Consider the following 23,106-nt stretch of genomic DNA (forward strand, 5'->3'; position numbering starts at 1 on the left):
AGTGGGTTGTCTTCCATGGAACCTTCCATGTTTCTACAGTCGTCCAGAATGGACCACGCTGACTCTAGAGACGGCTTTTCGTGTTTTTATGTTGAGGTGACAGCTTGACTTTGTTGGAAGATGAAAAAGACAGAAGAGGAATCAGTGGTTGCTGGCTAACCATTTTGTGTTGTGAAAAGTTTGAGAACCTACATTTTGACAAATGGAGAATCATACTTATTATTTAGCACAAGAAAATGCAAGGGAGCATAAATCCTAATTGTCAAGTGAAAACATGAAGCAAAATGAAATCGAGACAGGCGACGGCAGAAGTTCCCTGTTTTCTGCTCGACAGGTAATCTAGCCTGCCAATCTAAATGCAATTTGTTGTTTGATAGCTTTAGCTAGAACATGGCCATGGGCATAAGTAACCTTGGCAACCCTGTGTCAATGTTGAAAAATATCCAATTTCTACCAGGATTATCATTTTTACATTTATAGACAACTAGAAATGTAGCTTTGTTGTTTGTTATACACTTTGGAGCTCATGTCAGTCAACAACATAGCCAAACTTCACAATTTACAGTCTATGGAAGCTATGGTGTATATTTAAATAAATAAAAACTGTTTCTAAATGTCTATCTAAAGTAACCTCATCACTTGACATACTATGGTCTCTCGATCCGATCATAGATGATGACGTCATTTTGGAAGTAGCTACTGGCACCTGATGGACACCATACGTTTTCTACGCTTGGAAAGAGAGGAGTGATGGATGGGTATTCAGTTGGTTGCAATCTGCAACCTCACCACTAGATGTCGCTAAATCCTACACATTGTACCTCTAAATGTATCAACGAATTATGTGTGTTGTTTTTTTTTTTTTTCAGTAAATGGCTGTTTATATGGCATTGCTCTCCATTGGGCTGAGGTTCCACACAAACTGGAATTTTATGATTGGAAAAGTAACCTTCGGCTGACAGGCGTGATCTGGCACACTGAGGTGATTGTATAAAGTAAAAATGCATGTACTCTGTATCTCCAGCCAGAACCCGATCAAAGGCATTAAGCTGTATGCACTTTTCTCAGAAAGCTGTTGTGAACTGATCTGAAGTTTGAAAAATGTCATGCTAGCATAAAACGTCATAAAACACACGCTCGGTTTCTCTTTTCAGTTTGAGCTTGCACCAATCAAGTTACCATATATATATACAGTATAAGACTCATAGGCATAGGTCAGACGCATAGGTCAGTGTATCAGGTGACATGAGTGTCAGCTCATCACCATTTGTCCTTCACATTGTGAAAATGAATCAAAACATCATGACTGCACTGATTTTACTTTATTCTCAATTGTAAAGCACATCACAAAAGAAAAAGAAAACGCATTCCTTACAACCTTCTTGAACATTCCGCTGCTCGCACTCCTTTGAGGTTGATCATTGCTGTCTTTCATCCAAATGAGATCGCAGTGGAGAGTCTCAGTGGCACTATCACCGTGGAGATGCTGGTAATTAGTTAAAGAGCATGTGTTTTTGTCTGATTTCACTTCAAACAAGATGCTGATCCTACCGATGCCGTGGGATGAAAGTGACTGTTATTTCCTAAAAGGATCCTGACCTCTCCGCATCTCTGGCAGGGGCAGAGTCATTAGCCCCTGTGCCGTGCTGTCCGCGTCAGGGGCTGCCCGGATGCAAATTTCCATGTCAAAACATCAAACGCCCGTTTGATCAAAGGTCATCACTCCTTTGTGTAGGTGTTTGATATAGAAATTTCTATTTCATCTCCAACTGTCACTGCCTGTTAGGGAAAAGAGAAAGTCATGTGTAAAAGGGGGGTAGCCTGTGCTCGACTCTCTCTCTCTCTCAGTGCTCAGGGAGCTGTGTGAGAAATACAAAAAAATTATCAATTTATCACAAGTGTTTTTGTTCCTTTATTTGAATGTGTTCTTGTTTTTTGTCTTTGAACAGAGTGGTTATGCTGGGCACGTGCACACAGAGCCCCCACGCCGCCTGCCTCTTAATGGAAAGCCAATTTGCTTTGTGAAAATTCCTTGAGTTTTTAATTTCCCCCTTATCAAAAGCCCTCGCCACTACTGTATGTGAATGTGCATTAATGAGTGTTTTACTCTGGAAACATGCACGTTCGTACACACATCCCCACACACACACAGGCACTCCAGACTCCCACACACAAACACAAATCAACTCATGCAATATGTAGGTAAGCACACAAGTTTGTGTGTGTGTGTGTGTGTGTGTGTCTGTGTCTGTGTCTGTATATTGGATGCATGTGTATACAGTATGCATGAGTATGCTCGTGTGTCAGTGAACGGGTGGTGGAGGTGTTGGCTGTCACCTGACCAAACTGAGTTATGGGAGGACATACACGGCAGCCTATGTCTGACACATGTTTAATTATCTACAGCATGCGTACGCTTTACCCTACCAGCATAATACTTCACTGCTCCTGCCTGTGCGCTACAAGCAAGCAGTTCCGCCATATTAGACCCAGACAAATTAAACAAGATGCATCCCTAGCTCCACTGGGAGGTCGGTCCCTCGTTGATGTGGGTTACTATTATTATTATTATTTTAGTTTTATGGCCACCACTGCCGCATCACATGCAAATATGTGGCTGGGCAAATGGCTCCACAATGTGGGCCAGCTGAATAAATTTCACACCTCATGCATGATGCCAAGGCCTGGCTGGTCTTAGAGCGTGCATGCTAAGTGGCAGAGTGTGTCAGGCTGGGGGGCGATGGTGTTTAGTGGGGGAGAGGTGAGGGGAGGGGAGGGGGGGGAGTAAGGTTGGATGGTGTTCCAGATACCGCATCTGTGAAGTAATCAGAAGCTGCCATTCGTATTGTATGGTTTAAATGACTCATTACAGAGACACACGCACACACACAACTGAGTTAGGTTTCCCCAGCACTTACATGGATCTCGGCTGGACCGTTCGTTTGTGCTTTTACATGAAGCTCATTGCGGGTTTCACCGACCTGGCAGCAAAGTGGGCATTTATTATTTATGAAAATTGAGAGAGGTGGATTTTACTTTTAAAATGTAGTCATCAAATTCATAGAAAGGTGTACAGTTGGGTGATGTCAGTGCTTGTCATTCCACCTCAGAGTGTTAGATGGCAATGTTGCTCTTCCAAAGAGTTCCAGTCAAGTCAAGGGGACGCCGCAGCCAGCGTTGGCAAATTCACCTTGGTGTCCAGGGGATGATAGAGATTCAACTAAAAATGAGACGACACAACAAACAATACATGCATGCAGCGAGCTAATAGAAGACATTGGAAACACTTTTTTCCCCCATAATTTGATTGGCCAAAATGATTAAGCATTCTGATTAAAACACTCTGGCACTAAACTGAAACTAAGAACTAAATTATCTGTTCAATTTTCAATTCTCTTTGAATGCAAGCTGTAAAAAAATAAAAGAATGACTTGAACCGTAAACATAATTTCAATTCTGTTTGACAGTCTCATGTTCATAATCAAAATGAAGTCGTGTCTGCTGGATCCCAATCATCAACAGTGGCCTAAATAGCTTCCACGAATATGAATTATGTAAGAAGAATGCAGTGTTCAAATGACTGATTGATTGATTGAATCCGGACAGATCGCCTCTGTTGCCGGAATTAGAGGAATCATCTGCATCCCTCACTGGGACCCACAACGAGCTGCTTCCATGCATTATGCAGAGTAGAGGAGTAAATGGGAGTGTTTATAAGACAGATTTCTGTATCATACATGGGAAGACTCAGACGGGAACGGGGTTCATTCCGGTGGCAAAATGTACTCTGTTTTGGTCCCGACTGAAATGAAGACTGGGGCTTTATCTCTGAGGTGATTAGTGGAGTTTGGTTCATGACCGGCCTGTGAGGCCCCTCCATCACTCTGTCACTCATCCTGGCTGCTGATGCCTCAGTGCAGGCTCACAAAGACATACATATTCTCAGACAGAGAGAAGACAGAGAGAAGAATATTATTGCAAACTACAGTCTCAATGATCACCAACAAAAATAACAAAAACAAACCCTGCAGTATCACATGTGAGTGCAGGACAGAGAGAGAGAGAGAGAGAGAGAGAGAGAGAGAGAGATAGAGAGAGAGAGAGGGGGAGAGAGAGAGAGAGAGAAAGAGGAAGAATACAAATAAATATCTAAAGAAAAAATAGACAAGCTATCGAAAGAATATGCAACGTGAAGCTCTGCCGTCCTGATTGCAGCACAAATCCAGTTATTTCTCTTCAGGGCAGAAGCTGCAGCCCCAGTCCCTGGTGTGGAGATGGCTTCACAGGCTGAACGCTTAATTACCTCCCAGCCACAGTCCTCTGACATGGCCAAGCAGACAAGGGCCACATCTCTAGTCTTTGATTCAGTTACTTGAGATTGACAGGATAGATGCTCCCCTTTCCCTTTTCTCCAAAATGCTTTATGTGTGCACAGGTATGATTTGCGCCCAGACCATTTGCACATTAATGATATGTTCCCTAATGAAGACTCTTAGGCGACTGCAGGATGAAAGTGATACGGCGTATTGTATTGTGTGTTGCCTCGCAGCTGACAGTTGCACACTGCGTTGCACAGGCTCCTGGGTGCTTTATCTTCTGCACCTCAGGTCAGTGACTTTGACACACAAAGCTCCCTCATTAGTATTCCTGCTGGCTTTACACCGTGCAAAAAGTCTGAGCTCAGAAGTGGCATGGGCGTCTGCTCCGGTAATACCCACTCCTTGGGAGCTTTGGCTGTGATTATTTTTGATTATATTGTTCAGATGGACAGTAGAGATAGACTTTAGGCAGTATAAACAGCAGGATATTATGTTAGTGTACACACACTATCCTTAAAGCAACCTGTTACAATGAAATATATTTTAAAGCTAAGATTCATATATGTGTTTAGTTCACCCCTCCTCTCATCTACACATACTGTATATGCACTGGGGATACCATTTGTCCTCAACACCATCTCATCCCATCCACTCTTCTAATGTTGCTTGTAACCAACATTTATCAAAACAAATCCATGACAATCTCTTCATAACCTGGAATTTAGATTGACTTCAGATAGAAAGACAAAAAAGAATACTTAAATCAACATGAAATCAAGAAATAAAATATAATATATAAATATTATATATTATATTTAATTAAATAAAAAGATATATTAATAATATAATATAATAATTATCTTTTTATTTAATTAGAATTACCACTAAATTCTAAAATACAGTCTCCACCTTAACCATACAGTACTCAATCGATTGATAGAAAAATGACTAAGTAAAAAAACAACTGACATAATTTCATTTAGTTTAACATTACTTTTCGGTGTAAAGAATTTGATGGGCATCAATACAATCCCTAATCACTTTTAACCCACTCAATACATGTTAAATTCATCTTATGTCCACTGCTTCCCTTTGACCGAGACATGTTAAGGGTAGTGAGACAGAGATGAGAGGGCCAAACCATGTCACGAGTCATAATGCACACACTGAGAGCACCTGAGGTTTGCAGCCAATCTTTCACAGCTTTTCTGTTGCCACTTGCAAGGCATCTTGAAGATGAGCCCTTTGATGTTGAGAGTTTCTTCATCGACACTGGTGCGTTTTGCTTATGCCCTCTGCCCTCTTTCTCCCTCTCCAGGTCCAAGAGCTGGGTCCGGCATCACACAGGTCACAGGCTTTTCCTCTTGACTTCAGTGTCAAGCACAGCTGGACCCCTGCTGGAGACCTCCAGTGACCCATCAGATCCCACACTGTAGCCACCGACTGGTTTTCTGGAGACTTACTCTACATACAAGTCAGAGCTACCTTGCACCACGCAGCAGTGACTGTGGCAGGCAATAATCAATACATTCCAAGTACACAAGGGTTGTCTATAGTGGTCTATAAATATAATCTAAAAACATAAATAAATATGCCATACTGGAGGCAAGTAGGCAACATTGTTTTTTTTTTTTTTTTACAGTAAACAAATATGAGAAACATTAAATACATCTTTAAATTCATGTTTTAAATGAACTTTAAAAAAAAAAAACTTGTTTCATTGTGCAATTTTTGTCTTTTGGAATCTTAAGTGATTGAATAGTAACTTTGTTATTTGCTACTTTAACAAACTGTTTATTTTCGTCTGAGAAGTCAGCTAAATTGGGAGCCGTGCTCTGGCATTAGCATAAGGCAGGGAAGGGCTGCTGGATCTAATCCCAGTGACTGTCAACACTGGGGAGACTGGACCAGAACATTCAGGCGGTAATAAATATGCGAAGGTGGATCAAATTATATCTGCGCCTGCATGTGCCAAAAAGAAAACAACTACAAGTCACAATCAGGAAGCACTGATTGTGCATGATTGTGCTGGATAAAGAATAGCGTGATGTAAGAACAACCAGTACTGATTAATCTGCTTTTTTTTGCCACAATGCAGAGGAGTGATTTTTAGCGGCGCTTATCTCCAAACAACTAATCCCTCAGCCTCTCTGTACTGTCTGGAATAAATACAAATCTTCCCATGCAAGTCAACAAACATTATGTCCTCCATTAGTCATTTGTTTCCGATAAATGATACACATAATTGTGCTGTTGCAACCGAGCGACATTCAAGGTCGCTCCCTGGCTAAAAGTGCTTTGTCCTTGCTGAAGTGGTTGGTTGAGTTAGCCCTCGGCTGCAGCAGTCACATCCACATGCACGCGCTGCTGATCTTGGACCGGAACATTCTCATCTGACTCGGCGCTGTGTCAGCCCCTCGGGCTGGCCGTTCGGTTAATCAATCACATGATAATACCCGCCCATGCCCTCCTGTCAGCACTTTATGCGAAAACACAAGCACCCCCCCCCACCCCCCTGCCATTTCTCAAACACTGTACGAGTGGACATAAACAGGTTGCTGTTTTAAGGCCTGTGAATAGCTACAACTGAAAATTCTGTGAGGGGAAATTTTAATTTCAGAAAACCTATATAGGCATAAACTAATATGACATAAACAGATGTGACCATGGTTAGTTGCGATGAAAAAAAAAGTGGAAAACTAGACTGTCAAAAAGGGTTGGGAGAAAATCCTGGACACATCCAAAATGTCAAAGGTTATGGCATCCCCTAGGGGGAAAGATGTGATGAAGACTTTTGCAACATATTGGGGAGGAAGAGATCATATTGACTGGTGCACACTTGCTGCATGGCAGAGATGATTCTCCGCTAAGCAGTCAGTGCAGGGCTCGGGGGCTGTATGATTGCCTCTGTGTGGTACATTACGTTGACATGATGGAGAATACTTGCCCGGGGAACAGTATAATGCAAAAAGAGAGAGAAAGAGTGAGAGAGAGAGAGAGAGACCTCCCACACCATCTTCGTTTCTGCTGGGACCCCACTATTCTCAGTGTGCAATCGGATTTGCTGATGGATCTCCCCGTGCCGCCGCCTCAATATTGATGACAGCCAGAGCTTTCACACATGGGTGCATGGTGCACGCTGGGAGTTCTCTAATCCGATTCCGCTATTAGAGACCTGGACCTCCCAGCTGGGCGTCCACTGCAACCCCCCCCCCCCTGCATCAAATGAGCTGAACCATCGTGTGGGACACATGGCCTGTGAAGAAGATGAGAATGACAGAGATGGAGAAAGGGAGAGAGAGAGAGAAATAGAGAGAGAGAGAGAAATAGAGAGAGAGAGAGAGAGGGATGGAGAGAGAGAGAGAGAGGGATGGAGAGAGAGAGGTCGCTAAAGTACTGTATAGATGTGTGCTTTTCTCTTTTTTCCCACCCCTCCGCAATTAGTAGCTGGCTAAATAAAGCCGGATTTTATAAAACTGAATCCATCAGCCGGACAAGTGGAACAAATGGCTCGACCTCACAGCAGGCCACTTTGCCTTATTTGTTTGCTTTAACAACCTGAAGGACAGCTGAGGTACGGTCACCCGGCTTAATGAAGTGTTTCAAAAGTTAGAGCGCTGAAAGAATGCAAGCGAGCGCTAGCCCGTGCTGAGACTCACCACCCACTTGCTGGCTTTCTCTGTGGCCAATCAGGCAATCAGCACGTCCGTCCATTATTGTGCATGTCTGTTTTCGCTATCTGGCTGCGCACACTGGTTCAAATGAGTGGAAGTTGACAGAGACACCTTGGATGGACATCTGTGGCTAGTTTGATTTTGGGAATGCAATAGATTACTTCTTATCAAGAGGGAACAGATGTGCTCAGCATGTGACGAAAATGTGACTTATTGGCGTTCTTTCATATTATCCAATTACGCTTGTGCTCAGTGGGTAGTCAGTAAAGATGATGATGTCTTAAGGAAGTTGAGAGTTAGAATGCAGTTTTCTGAGTTACTCTAAATCTAGTCTGCCTGTTGAAGACAAAAGACAACCAGCACAAACATAAAAAAATAGGCTAGGACCTAGGGCCTTTGACTAGCCTCTTGTTGCATTTTGTATGTAACAAAAACATTGAATTAACTTTCATTGTATGAGCTCTACTTTGATTTGATTAATGACCAATGAAAAAATAAACAGCTTTATCAACAGGTACAGAGGGAGAGGCCTTTCCATCTTGGGGATTGCACTGTGAATGATGGCAGAGCCTAGAGCCCAGAGCAGATGTTCCCGTATTCATTTGCCTGTTCAGATAGGGGGTAGAGAGGCACTTTTTAAACATGAAGCGGGAACTCTGGGTTGGTATTTACAGCAGTCTCCCATTGTGCTTCTATTTGTCTCATCCTGGGTGGCATGGTAGCCATGGGGCGACTGGTAGGCTCTTCAGAACATCCACAGGCGTTCTCTTCAAGGTCCCTGGAGGCATATAATAACCTATTCCCCCCACCTCTGACAAAAACACACATTTAAACTACAATTACACCCCCTGCCTCCTGTCCCACTTGTATTCCATCTCATTCCCTCGTCTTTTCTGCAATTCAATGGCTCGTGCCCAGGGCTTTGCCGCTTATCCCCTTCTCTCAACCATGCAGGAGGTTCTGGAAGATTGTCTCTCACCCCAAGAGAAGAGCTTTTCAAGTCAAGATTGGAAAGATTCGTCGTCAAAGTACAATTTCTCCTCTCAAGACTCACTCACGTGTGTGCAAACACTGTGTATAGTTTTTGGAATGTGTTATGCACATCCGTGATTAAAGTCTGAGGGGAACCTCAGAGGGGAAAAAGAAGGTTATGTATTTTTTTGTATCCTCATAAAAACATACATAATGCATAAACAATCCAAGTCGGGGGGGAAATACCTTTTCTTATTGTGTCACAGCCTTCTCCAGTAGCCTACTGAGAAAAACATGATTTATCTTGGTCAAAATCAAGATCAAGAACATCTGATCATATATGAGTACATATACAGTATATGAGATTTCATTTGTGAACAAAACTTAAAAGCACAGTTGCAAACCAACCAAACCAGATCCAAAGCAACCTTACCTTTGTATCTTATTTTTTTTTGTATCTTAAGTGTGGAGTGTATCAAAACCAAGAAAAATCAGCACAATCATTATTCCCACTATTATTCCCCGAAGAAAGGCTGTGTTTTACTAATAGATGCATGCAATAAACATTCTATCTGTCCTTTAATCTGTCTATAGATTGTAATGAACATTATGGCAAAACTATGCAGCTTATTTTTGACATAAGGCAAGGTATTACTTCGGTGATGGTATGTCAAGGGAAAACGCATCGACCCACACAGCCACATTTTCTTTTTTGGTCTGCACTGGCTCATGTATTCAGGAATACGGCATAAACTGAACCTTTAGATTTCAAAACAGCCTGGCGGATTCTGAAAGCACTTTATATTAATAAACACACTGTTGGTGGCGACATACGATGATAAAGTGCACCTATATAATAACATCAGATTCTACCTATCAAGAAAAGGAGAGCCCATAGAGGTAAATCTAAGCAAAAGGTGTCATTAAAGAACAGAACCCCAGGGAGGCCCTTTTTCCCTTCATTTTTGAGCAGTCGGGGCCAATTTCACAGCGTACACTAAAGCTGAGCAAAGCGATATTGGGCAGAAAAATGTGAAATCGATTGTGCGGATTGCCGTTCTTTTTTATTTGACTCTTTTTCTATCATTTTACAGCGCTGGATGGCTGGTACAGGTGTTTGAGTGGATTTCCACTCTGTGCAATGCTGATAATCATTAGAAAAGAGAGAGAGAGAGAGCGAGAGAGAGAAAGAGAGAGAGGAAGGCTTCCTGATGCTGGGCAAATAACAGATGCCCTGACCTGGAAAGTGTAGAAGGAAAGAAAGAACACAGCATGGAACCAGTGGTGCTGGGGAAACATCATTTCTGACTCCAGGATAGAAGCCTCCACCCCTCTGCACTGTTAGCGAGCAGAGCCCAGCCTAGTCCACTTCAAGGTGCTACACAGAGAGTACTCTACGTGTAGTGCATGCAATCTCCATGTGCCAATTAGTGACCTGCCTGTCAAAGCACGGCAACCTTATTTGTTTGAATTGTCTCAATTAAACATGATTTATTCAAGTATGTAATGAAGCAATCCATCTCATGTTGCCAACAATTCATAAATTCCAATTTCATTTAGGCCAGGCAAGGCAAGTATATTTATGTAGCACATTTCATACACAGGCAATTCAGTGTGCTTTACATAAATAAAAGCAAAAGGAACATCTAATGGAAAATAAAAACGAAGTGAAAAGTATCTAATTAAAAGATTTAAAAATTAAACGATAAAATATGATTGAATTAAAAAGAGAGTACAAAGTACATAAGTAGTAATTAAAAGAGAGTAATATAATTGAAAGATAAGTGCTATAACTACAAGTAAGGTGCAGTAAGAAAATTAAGTTAAGAGCTCAATTATAGGCACATGTTTTCAGCCTGGATTTTAAAATGGCTATATTTAGGGCACATCTAAGATCTTCTTGTGGTTTGTTCCATTTGTATGCAGCATAACAGGGCTCTGGGCTCTACTAGCTGACCTGAGTCCATGGATCTAGGTTCACTCAGTTTCTATTCTTTAAACATATAATAGACATATTCAGGGCCTAAACCATTCAGGGATTTATAGACTGCGCTTTAAAGTATATTCTGTTCTAAGTGGAAGCCAGTGTAAAGATTTTGGAACTGGAGTAATGTGCTCTGTTCTCTTGGACCTGGATACAAATCTTTCAGCAGTATTTTGAATGAGCTGCAGCTGTTTAATGGTCTTTTTAGGCAGACCAGTTAAGAGACCATTGCAGAAGCCCACTCTACTGGAAATAAAGGCGTGGGCAAGCTTCTGGACCACGAAACCTTTGATTCTGGCTATATTTTTAAGATAATTAAGAACATTTATATAATTAATTGTCTGAAAACTATCTCTATGTGCGGACTAATTGGATCAAGCACATCAACAGCTACCAGCTATATGTTCAATATACCAAGCTGTACCTCTGAAAAGGTTGGCAGACAGACAATAATAGTTTCCATTATTAGATTTTGCACATGTGTCCCCACATATTGGGCCTCTTCATTATTTTATATACAGTATAAAATGGGCAATATTGAATTTACTTAAAGGTGATTTTCACATTTGAAATGCTCGTCGCACATATCATTGGATACCATTCTATTGCAGACAACACCAATGCAGACAACTAGTAAGCTGGTACAGCGAGACTCAAAAGACCAATCTGAATCTGTATCGCCATGGACACCCTGCACCCTCCCAAACCTAGTATGACAAGATACTAATGTAATGTTTTTAAAGGGGGAAAGACATTTCCAGAGCATTGGAGAAACTTCATGTTTGACAGGCCAAAAGGGGCCCTTAGAGCAGCCATGCAGAAGAGTGACTTGCCCATCAAGAACTGACTGATTAACAAAAAGGTGAGAAGCAGTGGGGGTTTTGACAGCCTCTACGCACATAAGATTTTTAACGAACCTTTGCAAGCTTATTCTGATATGTTGGTCTGGAATTATGCTCCACTGCGAACACTGTTACGTTCAGTGCCTGGAAATATTCTAGAGAATTCTACATGGTATAGCTATGCGGACCAATCTAAATGGTTTGGTCAGCTTGTTGTTTACATGAAGAACTCTAAGCTCTTGGCAGCACAGGGCTTACTGGATCCAAATGATCCAGGAACTTTTCAGACTCCACCGCCACTCACCTCTTTTTTTTTTTTGTCATCAGATAAATAACATTCCTGCAGATCTTTGATTAGCGGGTATAGAGGTCTGTCCTAACAAGCTACTCCCTATTGATTATTTAAAGACTATAATTATGTCTTAGAGGACCAATATGTAATACTTTTACTGTACTAAATCATAAAATGAACATGATATGTCATCAAATATTAAGGAAATATTGGCTTCTCCGACAACAAAGCTACAGCCAGTATATTCTCCTTTTAAAATGTCTGTTCCGGAGTGGAACATCTGTTTGTGTTCTGGCCTGTGTGATTCCGCCCACTGCCCATTGCTCCAGTGCCATTTTGACCCACCAGGTTGCCAGGTAAGAATGCGAACACAGTGTGTGACCACCATCGCAAAGTAAACAAACGAGGTAACAACAAACTGGACCAACAGAGATAATGTTTCATTTTACCCGACCAAAAAAGCCTCTGCATCTTTCTAAAAAGCTCCATTATCAGAGACGTAGTAAATAAATGTGGGTAAATAGCTTTGAAAGCTAAAAACCCAGGATTTTAAGAAAGATGCCAAGTTGCCTCTTTTTCATTGAGCTTCAGCTAAGGTTAGCTAGCCTTTACTAATTTATCACTGCTACTAGTAGGGATGGGAATTTTCAGTAGTTAAAACATTCCAGTACTCACATTCATACTCTGTGGTATGTGTGCTGCTGGGTTATCAAGGCAGTGAGTAATTGAAACACAGCTGGTGAAGTGATCCCAAGTAGAGCTGGCTAACGCTGTCATGCTAACACACACTAATGTACTGCTATCAGTCATACCGGAGGAACGATGGGCCACGGCTACTACCTCGGCAACAACCAGCGTGACAGAAATATACGACAGACACTGCAAGTTTGACTCTAAATGGACTCAATTATGAACACAATTGATCTATACCCTGAATGAATACTGAACAGCAATGTTACTCATGCCCATCCCTAGCTATTGGCTTTTTATGTATCTTATCAAATAGAAACCATATACCCGTTTAGGAAGAGTTGTGACGATCAATGGATTTCGCCAGTGTTAAACACTCTCTCCTCTCTCTGTTGTTCTTCCTCTGGCTCTTCCTCTGCACTCTGTGTCTTGGACCAGGACTGTACCTGTCAAGTCTTGTTTTATCTGCAAGACTCACAGATTAAATCACCTGGTCGGCAGAGGAAACAGGCGTCCAGGTAGCTCTCGCTCTGAAGGGCAAAGCGCTGCAAGTCCTTACAGATCTTCAGCTGGTAGAGTGGCCCAGCTGGCCAGCAGGTCTTCGAAGATGACACCCGGGACAAGCCAATGCTACAGTTCCCCAGTGACCGAGGCAGGGACCACGAAGAGCGGCAGAGCAATCTAAAGGGTGCTGCAGAGAACCAGGGCATGTCGCAAGCCATTGCCTAGCACCAGCACTCCAGCCACTGATAAGCACATAGCAGAGGCTCAGCTGGCTTGGTCGAGCACGTGCACTTTGTGTTGACTGTGACCTGGAAGGCACCTCCTACCGGGATCTGGTGGACACGGTGTCCACCATCTCCATGGTCCGCCCCGGAAAACACTGCCCAGAACACGTGAGCCCAGACCACAGGGCTGGAATACAACCGCGATCTGTGTAGCCACGGTCATAGGAGAGCGAGCACAGATGCAAGGGAAGAAGTCACTGCAGGAACCACCACCCGTTCTGGCTGCCCAACATCCAGGACATGCATCATTGGGCTGAATCTGTGGGGGGGCCACAGTGGATGCGTGGGGAGCCAGGCTAATTCTGGGCACTGAAGCCGTGGTGCGCCACGCTGCTGGCCACTTCCAGAGAAGCCTTACCGTCACTCTCCATCAACGCTACTCGCCCCGGTGACGCCTTTGGGACGCCAATGCAGATTATCTGGAGGACAGGTGCCGGCTTTGTCAGCGCAGCACCGACCGGGACGCGGCAACTCCAGTGGTGGTAGCTTTGTGGCTCTCCACCCCAGCAGCGGCAGGCAGTGACCCTGGGCTGTCGTCTCAGCACTGTATCCTGACCAAGGCTCTCTATTCGCAGTGGCCCTGCCTCACCAACCAGGATGGGCTCCTGTATCGATGGTGGCAGACTCCTGGGGGCCATCACAACATCCTGCAGGTCTTGGTGCTCCACCCGTCACCGGTCTAATGCTGTGTTTAAGTGTCTGGCTTTAGGATATTGCTGTGTCTCCTTTTCCTGCTAATGTTAGCATGCATTACTGTTATCATTTTAGTCTGTGTATCATGTTATAAATGCCAGTGCTAGCCCCTGTGTTAGTTATGCATCAGTACATCGTCAGTAACTTATTTATGTCTGACATTCCTGCCCTTCTGAATCAGTCTAGGCAGTTGTGCCATTAATAATAAGCTCGAAGCCAAAAAATTGATTTTGCAATTCGTTCCGTTCGACGTTGCAATATTATTCTCTCACCAATGTCATCAGAGGGGCTCCGTAACTATGATTTTAATGATAATCTTAGTTTGAAGTAAACCTATGCTACACGTTTTAAAAACGTGTATTTAAACTTGAAAATTATACCTTGACTGTGAGAAGGAACGTCTCCCAAGCTTAAGAAAAGTTACGTTGCATTGATCAAGATTGTAAGCTACCTGTCAAGATAATTGATCGGGATTCATTCCGGCACCTGTAGCCTTCACAGGCCAGTTACTGTGTCGAAATACATTTCTCCAAGTTTAGTGGAGTAAAACGCCATTGGTTAATCTTTTCACTTCGACAGAAACGATTGGATAGTGCTTGTTTCCGGGGCTCAGATCCACTAGTGACGTCTGGTTTTACTATCTGCAGCGAGACAGACTGGGCGAGAATGGCTGCCGGGGGAGGTTTGAGCGTCTTAATTGTTTCACTTCAAGATTTAAACTTATCAAAGGATTTTAAACATTAACATATTATTATGAAAGCATAATTTGTGGTTTAGAATTTGTTCATTGTGAAATCTTTTGGCACGTATGGTCATTTAACGGAACATTGACCAACTCAAAATGAATGGTTGTAACCTTATCAGTTGAAAAGTGTGGTTCTAGCTCGATAGCTAGTTAGCCAGCTAACTTGCCAACCACGACTGCCTATTGTGTAAACATTGTACCCTAACACTCAACCTCATTTGTTATATTTTTGAGATTAAGAAATAATGGACCGTGTTGTACGTAGCCACAGTGCTGTCAATCTCCTGATGTAACATGTATCAGGCAGTTTGATTTGTGTAATGCAAGTCTATAGCCAGCAAAGTATTTGTTAGCCGTTGCTGGCTAGTATTAGCTTGCTAACTTTGGGACGTCTTGTCCAGTCGGATTAGCAAATAGTAGCTCTATAGCCACCGAATTCCTTGCCCAAATAACTTATTAACATCTGGCTATCAAGTTGTAGCTGTGGGGCATCTGACTGTCTTGCCTATTTGACCTCCATTAGTTTCATTACTGCATCGTAACTAACACTCACTTCACTCAGTCGTGCTGTATAACTTTGCTAACGTTACAGCTGTGCAAGTCGTTGAGGTAAACACAGTAGCTAGCTGTTTAGCTTTTTAAGTATTGGCAGCCAACGTTAGTTAGCCAGATAGATGGTATCAGTTGTGTCTTGCTAGCTGCTGTTGACTGGTTTGACGCTTGAAGGCTAGCCAGCAAGCTATATAGCAAGCTGTTGAAATCCGCTGACTCCATTATCTCATTGCCACATTTGTTTTGTCAGTTCAGGCAAGTTGTGTAAAATCGGTTGTATAAGTTCATGTTACTTTTATTTTGCAAAACCCCCTTGAAGTTTGTGTTTAGCCATTCAGTTTAATTTATTAATTGAACGACTGTTTATGTCCAGCTCAATGAACTCACATTGTTGATTGTCAGAAGTATATGTTCTTTGAGTTATCCACTCTTCAATGGCTTTGGGTTCTGTGAAGTCACATGTGGTTAAACAGATCCAGATAGGTTTCAAAAGTTGTCTCATCATATTCCGAACCCTCTGAGCACAGTAAGTGAGTGTGCTGCAGTGTAGGTACTAGTACCAATAAGATCACACTAATTCACATAGTTTAAGGTGTAAAGTTTAATTTATAGAATAGACCTGTGTGTTATTAGTATCATCAAGCAGTCCACAAAATGTGTCTCATATGTGTGTGTCCCAGTGGCATAGATTGGTGTGATTTAAATGTAATGACCAGGGCTGTCAAGCAATTAAAAAAAAAATCCAATTAATTACATGATTTGTGATTAATTATTCTAAATTAATATTATATTACATTTTTTGTGAGAAGTGTTAAAAATCGTTTATCGACGTGAATTGACTAAATAAACAAGCCTTGGCAGTGTGATGTTCACCACACATTAATGGCAAACAGCAGATTCTTCAATTAACTTTATTTAATGAAAACATTTTTTTATTAGTGATTTAATCCATTTTATAGTTTGTCTAATACTAGTTGCGAGTTAACTAATTTAGGTAAAGGAAGATTACACCAACTACAGTAAGCACTGATCAAATCTTACTATTTGTCGCCAGAACACCTGCGCCTTATAACTTTGCATCACCATGGTCAAATGCAATGTTTTTAGGAGGTTGCAGGAGGTTTTTGAGCGAGTATTTCTGAAGATCTGGAATCTCCATCTCGAAAATGAGTTGATTTAGGCCTATAAAAATGATTTCAAGATGAGGCTGAAGACCTAACATTCAATTACCAATACAATCAGAAACATTGATGATAGATCCACATCAAAAGCGTACAATGGGAGTACAATTACAACCTATTACCGTATTGCAGACTGGCCACTGTTTTTTTAAATCTATCAAAAATGGCTGCCGCTGCCACTGTTGTAGCCTACATCATAGAATGTGATTGATAATTTTTTTCTAATCAATTAATCAAAGTTAACAAGTTAGTTGGACAACCCTAGTAATGACCATTGTTGTCTCTCACATCTCCAGAGGTCGGAAAGCTGTTACAAGTGCAGAATGGAACTCCAACAAGTACAAGCTTCAATGGGGTAGACGCTCTTCATGCGTGTAACGTCCTCCAGCAGCTGAAAGCCCTGTATGATGAAGCACAGTTGACAGACATTGTTGTGGAGGTGGACCATGGAACGACATTTTCCTGTCACAGAAATGTCCTGGCCTCCATTAGTCCTTATTTCAGGTAAGGATGAGATCACGCTGAGCAACAGTGTCTTTCTTGCAAGCTATCTTTATAGTTATCACTTGCTCCATTTATTAACCATCAATACCAAAGTTTTATAAACCTCAAGGATGGCAATTTCTATCAAATTAGGGATATTACCAGTTAGCTTGACTTAATTGTGAAATGCTCTGAACTAATCTAAACAAAAATTAAGAATGAAAAATAAAAAGCCTCATAATGTCCTTTATGTTATTCTTCTGCAGATCCATGTTCACAAGTGGCCTTACAGAGAGCAGCCAGCGAGAGGTGCGCATCGTTGGCGTGGAGTCAGAGTCCATGCAGTTGGTCCTGGACTATGCCTACACGTCCCGCGTCACCCTCTCCGAGTCCAACGTGCAGGCGCTTTTCACAGCTGCCAGTATCTTCCAAATCCCGGCGCTGCAGGACCAGTGCGCCCAGTTCATGATAAGCCGGCTGGACCCGCAGAACTGCATCGGCGTGTACATGTTTGCGGACGCGTACGGCCACCAGGAGCTGTGCGAGCGCTCACAGGACTACATCCGCAAGAAGTTCCTGTGTGTGGTGGGCGAGCAGGAGTTCCTGCACCTGACCAAAGAGCAGCTAGTGGGCATCCTGAACAGCGACGACTTGAACGTGACCAAGGAGGAGCATGTGTACGAGAGCGTGGTGCTCTGGCTGGACCAGGACCGGGACGGTCGCCAGGCCCACCTGGCCGAGGTCTTCTCCAAGTGCATCCGCCTGCCGCTGCTGGACGAGGCCTTCCGCAGCCGTATCCCCCCGGCCCTGGCGCTTGCCCTGCCCAAGGACCCCGTCGACAAGGGCCGCCTAAACGGCACCAACGGGTGCCCCCAGCGGCTGGGTATGACCGCTTCGGAGATGGTGATCTGCTTTGACGCAGCACACAAGCACTCAGGGAAGAAGCAGACGGTGCCTTGTCTGGACACGTTGATGGGTAAGGTGTACAAGCTGTGCAAGCCGCCCAACGACCTCCGCGAGGTGGGCATCTTGGTGACCTCGGAGAACGACATCTACATCGCTGGCGGTTACAGGCCCAGTAACAGCGAGGTGTGCATCGACCACCGGGCGGAGAGTGACTTCTGGCAGTATGAGCACGCAGGAAACCGCTGGCTGCAGCGGGCGCCCCTGCTGCGGGCGCGCATCGGGTGCCGGCTGGTGCACTGCTGCGGCAAGCTGTACGCACTGGGCGGGCGCGTCTATGAAGGCGACGGACGGAACGCGCTCAAGTCGGTGGAGTGCTACGACATCCGTGACAACTGCTGGACTGCCGTTAGCGCCATGCCCGTTGCCATGGAGTTTCACAGTGCCGTGGAGTATAAGGACCGAATCTACGTCTTGCAAGGTGAAACCGTGAAGCCAACGCTCGATTTGAACCTCCGATTCTTTAAATCTTTAAAGCCTGGCTTATTCCTTTTAAAGCAACCTACTTCTCTAGCCTTGTGTTAGCATGTGCATGTTGAGAAAAAATTGGTTGATCCAATATTAAACTTTTAATAAAAGGATATATAATGGAGTAAAATCAGTAGATTCAATACGCAGCATTTGTAAGATTTGCTTTTCTAATGTGGAACAAGAGCAGTGGCCTAAAGTAGAGATTGTAGTGATTGTGATGGCTTAAGGCTACTTCTTTTGCATGGCCTACAGGAAAACCTCTAAATGTAACAATCTGACCTACTTGGGTGGTTTTTTGTCTGTAACATGGAGTCATTCTCTTGCAGGGGAGTACTTCTTCTTCTTTGATCCACGGAAGGACTACTGGGGCCACTTAACCCCCATGAGCATCCCAAGGAGCCAGGGTCTGGCTGTGCTGCACAAGAACTGCATCTACTACATCGCCGGCGTTTGCAGGAACCACCAGCGGACCTTCACCCTGGAGGTGTACGACATCGAGCTGAACAGCTGGAGCCAGCGTCACGACCTGCCCTTCGACCAGGCCACCAGCCCCTACATCAAGGCCCTTTTGTTGGGCGGCAAGCTGCACCTGTTTGTGCGCGCCACGCAGGTGATGGTAGAGGAGCACGTCTTCCGCACCAGCCGCAAGAACTCCCTCTACCAGTACGACGACGAGGCCGACCAATGGAAAAAGGTCTACGAGACGCCCGACCGCCTCTGGGATCTGGGCCGCCATTTTGAGTGCGTGGTGGCCAAACTCTATCCACAGTGTCTTCTCAAAGTGCTCTGATCCAGGGGGAGAGGGGGATCGCCACATTAGGCATGCCTGAGGTGCTACTTGGCCACGGGGTTCCAAGAAACCCTGCTCCGAGTGTCTCCGTACAGAGACCGTCAGGATTTAAGTCTTAAACAAGTGTTCGAGTGTCCAAAGGGTTTTTTTTTGTTGTTGTTGTTGTGGGCGCACACTTATAAAAGTGGCCGTTGTTGATGCCTGTCCATTGAGCATGTGGCATCCACACTATTACTTGTTTTACAGCCGTACAATGAATCATAAGTGCAATTATCATATGGTTTGCAAAACGTGTGTTTGAGCCATTTGTCATCCTTCTAGGTCTAAGACATAGGTAAGGTAGGATTGGTGTTTTGTTTTTTCTTCAGTTGGCATGCAGTGTTGATGAGGGTGGCGACACAGAGCACCCTCTGGAAATGGCTCATGCAGAGCATTGGCACCAGAAGTACAAAAAGCAAATATATGAAAGGATATATAGCTATATGTACTCATACGGGTATGTTGAGCGGGCGTGCTCTCAGTTGGGTAGCTGACATTCTCTTCATTTTGCCATTTGTATCATTTGCCATGCCTCCTACTGCGTGGCCATTTTTTTTTTTAAGGCTTGAGTTTGAGATTTTTATGTTTTAGGTTTGAGTGTGTTTGGTTGTGATGGGAGTGAGTTATCATTTTGGTGCATTCTGTCGCATTGCCAAGATGTGCGAGTGGCCGCTCACCATGCTGTTTTGTGAAACATGCTTCCCCACCATATATATATATATATATTTAATGTATATGTATTGGTTATGTATGTATTTGTGTTTGCAATAGCCTATGTCTCACCAGTTTGCTATATATCACACTTTTTATGTTTTGAATTAGGTCTTGTTTTTGTTTGTTTGTTTTGTTAATCAGTATGGTGGACATTTTGGGTCCCACTCAACATCCCACTCATCTTGGAAAAAACAACTTACACCAGCCAGAACATCTGTTGAAATAAGTTACTTAGTCTCCATATTGGAGTAGAGAAACGAATGACTAATACAGCTGAATGTGTCGCTGTGTGTGTGTGTGGGGGGGGACTCCAAATCAGGCAACAGGTTTTGCTAACAGAAGTGACACGCCTGTCAGATAAGGAGTGAAGGGAAGATTGAGGAGGGAGTTCTATCTGTATTGAGGTTTTTTTTTTTTAACGTGGTTAGGTCTGAGTGGACATCTCCCAGCAGCTGGCTCTCTGGACTTGACTCTGACTCTAACAAAACAAAATATCTGCGTTCAGACGGGGGCGCCTTAAAGGCCAAAATGCATTCTTTGAAATGCGCAACTGCGGTCTGGAACGTTTGGTTCTCGTAGCAATAACAGTAGGAGCTAATTGTGTAAATAGGGCAGGGGGGGTAAGGTGAACAAAACATATTCCTCAATTCTTCGAGAAAGTGCATTAACTATTGTTGCAAGTTTGATGGTGCTGATTTTGGAATCTGCGTGATCTGTGTGACTAAACACTTGCGATGGAGTTCTGGATGGCGGTTTGAAATTGTGTCCCTGGGAGTCCTTTAAGTGCAGAATCCTTCTGGGATGTCATTGTGCCTATTGATGAAAAGCAGGCCTGGAGACAGAATGCCGTCTGTAATATTTGCCTATCGGAGTATCAAGCGGAGGCCCTCTAAAGTCTTACTCATTATTGCACTGAATCATTTTTTCCACTTTCAAAATGGCTTGCCACTGCAAATTATACCACATCTCTCCCCCAAACCCCACCCTAGCCTCCCTTCACAAAGGATGGAGGATCATCCTGATTTGTGTGTGGTGTCTATGTACATGCATCCATCTCTACACGTCACATGAGGAACTACGTGGAAAACTAATACAGAAAAAAAAAAAACTTTTGGTGCTGCTTTTTTGACAATCTTGTACAGAGTTATGTGATTACAGCCATTGGGTTATGTCCCTTATTGTAGCGCGACATTTTTTTTTTCTCCAATAGTTTGGATCATATGCAGGTTCCCGCAGGTCCTGAGTTTGCACTACATCTGACTCCTTTTATCCGTGAATAATAGAAGTTGTCTTTTCAATCAGTTTAGATGACAAAGCAATCCTGTGGTGAAAGCAGAACTCAAAACCTCGAAGCTCTGTTTCACCCCTTTTCAAAAGGAAAACAAATTATGTTTTTTTTTTTTTTTTTTTTAGTTTTGCCATGAAGAGCAAGCGAGTGCTAGGATTTGAAAACAGTCGATAGACGGATCACAGCTTGGCTTTGCAGTCATCTGCCACTCGTTGCCGTCCCTGCCAGATAAAAAGCTCTGCGGGAAGCTCCAGTGACTGCCGACGATCACGTGACTCTGTGGGAAGGGCTGGTTGGGCCCTCGCCACCTCTCTACCCCATCCATCGTTCCCTCCCAACCCTATGTGAACCGCTGAAAAGCTCAGAGCTGCAGGAACCCGAAGAAACGGACAACTCTCAGGATTTCTATTGTTAAACACAGTACTGTATTTAAATAGTTTGTTTTATGTGGATTATACTGTACCATATGTTGCTGTACTTGCACAGTTTTTTTTTTCTTTTTTTTTAACAAACCCTGTTTGTTTCCCTTCCCAACTTGAATAATAGATGTGATTGATTTCTTTTTTGTTTTTTTTTGTTTGTATGTCTCTGATGGGTGTATTATTTTCTATTTTCGATATTTACTCGTAACTTTGGGTATGTGAAAGAGTTTGCTCTGGGGTTTAAAAAAAAAAAAAGGAAGAAAGAAAGAAAAGGAAAAGAAAGACGTTCAAAACAAAACCACACGCGCTATTATAAAAGTTTTAATTTTCTGTTTTTGGATTGCATCACCACAATGTCAGTATAAACTACAACACAACAAAGCATTACAGATATGAATTCCGTACACGAACCTCTCAACAAACACCAGTCATCCGTTGTATAAAAAGCTTCTTAACAGTGGGATAAAATACACCTTGTGCTGTCGCCTGCTTTACGTGCAAAATGCTATAGAGCTTGTGCTATCTTTGTTTGGCTCTCAAAGCGTTCTCGAGGATCCACAGCAGGGTGGATAACCAGTGAGTTTTTTTCCTTTTATTTTAATTTTTTTTTTTTCACTTTTGTTTGCTTGGTTGTATGATATGAAACTTTGGTATTAATTGATCTTTACTGTGAACTTCACATTGCACATAATTTGAGAATAAAACAATAAAATGAATGTTGATATTTAATCTGTTATTTATAGGTTGGATTAGGCCATTTATACAGTCCATTGTGAGGAACATTAGATTTGGGACATGCCAAGAGCTCTATCACATATGGTTTTAGTTAACTGCACTGGAAACATCTCCATCCACACTAGTTCATTGCTTCGATCAATCCGCTGGATAGATTCAGTATTTCTCCATTATCTATTAAGTTTACTATAAATCTAATACATAAAATCATCCCTGCAGCACAATGCTAATACACAAGGGACAAATGCAGAAGTCAGCAGGCAAGGGATCATTTTGGCCAATGAAGACTAGTCAGCAATCCTATGTCTAGCTAATGGGCATATTTTAAATGTGCATCTTGTTAAAGTGAACTATTCCATGGCAGCAATATTTACAAACTCATTATTTACCCCAGATAGTAGGACTTTGTGGCGACAGAGGATCTTAGAACAAAGGCCCATTAACCCTGCATTGTCCATTTTAACCGTAT

General features: G+C 43.0%; 1 protein-coding gene and 1 long non-coding RNA gene across 2 annotated transcripts; one reads left to right on the forward strand and one right to left on the reverse strand.

The window, feature by feature from the left end:
- Positions 1-1,307: 1,307 nt before the first annotated feature.
- LOC122131673 lies at positions 1,308-14,743 on the reverse strand. Its single transcript, XR_006152131.1, has 5 exons — positions 13,101-14,743; positions 9,212-9,248; positions 3,106-3,220; positions 2,919-2,981; positions 1,308-1,779 (listed from the first exon to the last, which is right to left on the reverse strand). It is a non-coding gene; the product is annotated as an uncharacterized LOC122131673 (long non-coding RNA).
- Positions 14,744-14,835: 92 nt separating this feature from the next.
- On the forward strand, positions 14,836-22,618 carry kbtbd8 (kelch repeat and BTB (POZ) domain containing 8). Its single transcript, XM_042706309.1, has 4 exons — positions 14,836-14,936; positions 17,029-17,236; positions 17,482-18,599; positions 18,976-22,618. Exons 1-4 carry the CDS (start codon positions 14,921-14,923, stop codon positions 19,437-19,439), a joined length of 1,806 nt encoding a protein of 601 aa, XP_042562243.1. The 5' UTR covers positions 14,836-14,920; the 3' UTR covers positions 19,440-22,618.
- The last annotated feature ends 488 nt before the right edge of the window (positions 22,619-23,106 follow it).

The sequence above is a fragment of the Clupea harengus genome, unplaced genomic scaffold, assembly GCF_900700415.2.
Source record: "Clupea harengus unplaced genomic scaffold, Ch_v2.0.2, whole genome shotgun sequence".
In the NCBI taxonomy this organism is placed as follows: Eukaryota; Metazoa; Chordata; class Actinopteri; order Clupeiformes; family Clupeidae; genus Clupea; species Clupea harengus.

What these genes read in the sequence shown, in the direction of transcription:
- kbtbd8 (XM_042706309.1), top strand. An exon ending in TCCATTAGTCCTTATTTCAG is followed by an intron (nt 17,237 to 17,481) that starts GTAAGGATGAGA and finishes ATTCTTCTGCAG; the next exon opens with ATCCATGTTCACAAGTGGCC. An exon ending in CCGAATCTACGTCTTGCAAG is followed by an intron (nt 18,600 to 18,975) that starts GTGAAACCGTGA and finishes ATTCTCTTGCAG; the next exon opens with GGGAGTACTTCTTCTTCTTT.